Consider the following 1621-nt stretch of genomic DNA (forward strand, 5'->3'; position numbering starts at 1 on the left):
CTTGGTAAAAAACTACCAGCAGATGTGGTTGGAAAATCGACAATAAATAAATTCAAGATTCCCAGAAAAAAGCGTAGACCTATCCGAGGAGAGAAATAAAAAGGCAATAATGTAAGAGCAAATCATATGGACCTTTTTCTGCTGTCAATTTTCTTTATCTCTAAGTGATTAATTGTCTACAACGGCATTCTTTGTTCAGGTTTCCAGGTAACTCAATGGAGAACGCCAACCAAACCACTCCAAGTTGTTTTTTTCTGCTTGGATTATCTACTGTCCCTCACCTGCAGATTTTAGGGTTCCTTTTATTTGTGGTGATGTATATTATCACATTGTTAGGAAATGGTATTCTTCTCTTCACTGTAAGGATCAGCCCAACCTTACACACCCCTATGTACTTCTTTCTGAGTAATCTCTCTATCATTGACATTAGTTTCTCCTCCATGATAGTTCCCACAATTCTCATAATTACTGTATCTACAGAGAAGAGTATCTCAGTGGGTGGTTGCATTTTCCAAATGTTCTTCTCACTAATACTTGGGGCCACAGAATGTATGTTACTTGCCGTCATGGCTTACGATAGGTTTGTAGCCATTTGTAGACCATTGCATTATACCAGTATTATGAACAGAAGATTTTGCATTATCTTAGCCCTTATACCATGGACTGTTGGTTTCATAAACTCTTGCATACAAGTGTCCATCACCTGGACACTTCCATTCTGTAGGACTCATGTCAATGATTTTTTTTGTGAACTACCTGCCTTATTAAAACTATTCTGCAGAGATCCTTGGCTTAATGAGATATCAATGTACGTATCAGCTGCGACCGTTATTTTATGTGCTTTTCCTTTGACTCTGATTTCCTATGTTTATATCATCTCTACTATTTTAAAAATCCGTTGCTCACAAGGAAGACATGCAGCTTTTTCTACGTGCACCTCTCACCTCTCTGTTGTCACTCTCTATTATGTAACCATTATGTCCATGTATCTTCGGCCTCCATCTTCTCATCCTCTAAAGACAGACAATGCTGTAAGTATTTTCTATACGGTGGTCACGCCAATGTTGAATCCCATCATCTACAGCATCAGAAATAAGGACGTTAAAAATTGTGTATTAAAGTACATCAAACCCAGTGGAACTGTCTAGTAAATAATTCTCACGTGAGTTTTCATAATTAAGCTAGCTTAAACAATAGAAAAGCAAATGCATTTTATGAAGTCATACATGCTCCGTTCGTTTGATAAATGTGATGTCACATATCTAAATACGCTCTCATTATCCTATCAATTTATGCGTTACCGCTGCAAACATAATCTATGCATTTTCATAAACAAACACTGAACATAAAAAGAAGGATTCATGCCAATTAGAACTTCCCTGGTGGTGTAAAGTTGCAGAGGTGTGAAAAGGGGTTGTACCACAATTACAAGTTATCTTCTATCCACAGGATAGAGAATAACATGATTGGTGAGGGTCTCACAGCCGAGATCAGTTCTGGCCAAGCATGTGCGGTTTGTGCTTCATTCATTTCACTGGGGCTGATGGAAATACCCAGGTATCTCCTCAGTCCCATTGAAAGTGCATGCAGCTCTAGTGCAACCCCCAAGATCAGCAAGTTA

General features: G+C 38.4%; 1 protein-coding gene across 1 annotated transcript; it reads left to right on the forward strand.

Annotated features, from left to right (window-relative positions):
• Window positions 1–215: 215 nt before the first annotated feature.
• LOC136571949 (olfactory receptor 2C3-like) lies at window positions 216–1148 on the forward strand. Its single transcript, XM_066572568.1, has one exon. The coding sequence runs from the start codon at window positions 216–218 to the stop codon at window positions 1146–1148; it is 933 nt and encodes a 310-aa protein (XP_066428665.1).
• The last annotated feature ends 473 nt before the right edge of the window (window positions 1149–1621 follow it).

Source organism: Eleutherodactylus coqui, chromosome 6 (assembly GCF_035609145.1).
Source record: "Eleutherodactylus coqui strain aEleCoq1 chromosome 6, aEleCoq1.hap1, whole genome shotgun sequence".
NCBI classification, from domain to species: Eukaryota; Metazoa; Chordata; class Amphibia; order Anura; family Eleutherodactylidae; genus Eleutherodactylus; species Eleutherodactylus coqui.

Excerpts from the sequence above, each read along its gene's own strand:
- LOC136571949 (XM_066572568.1), top strand. The coding sequence starts at position 216 with ATGGAGAACGCCAACCAAACCACTCCAAGTTGTTTTTTTCTGCTTGGA.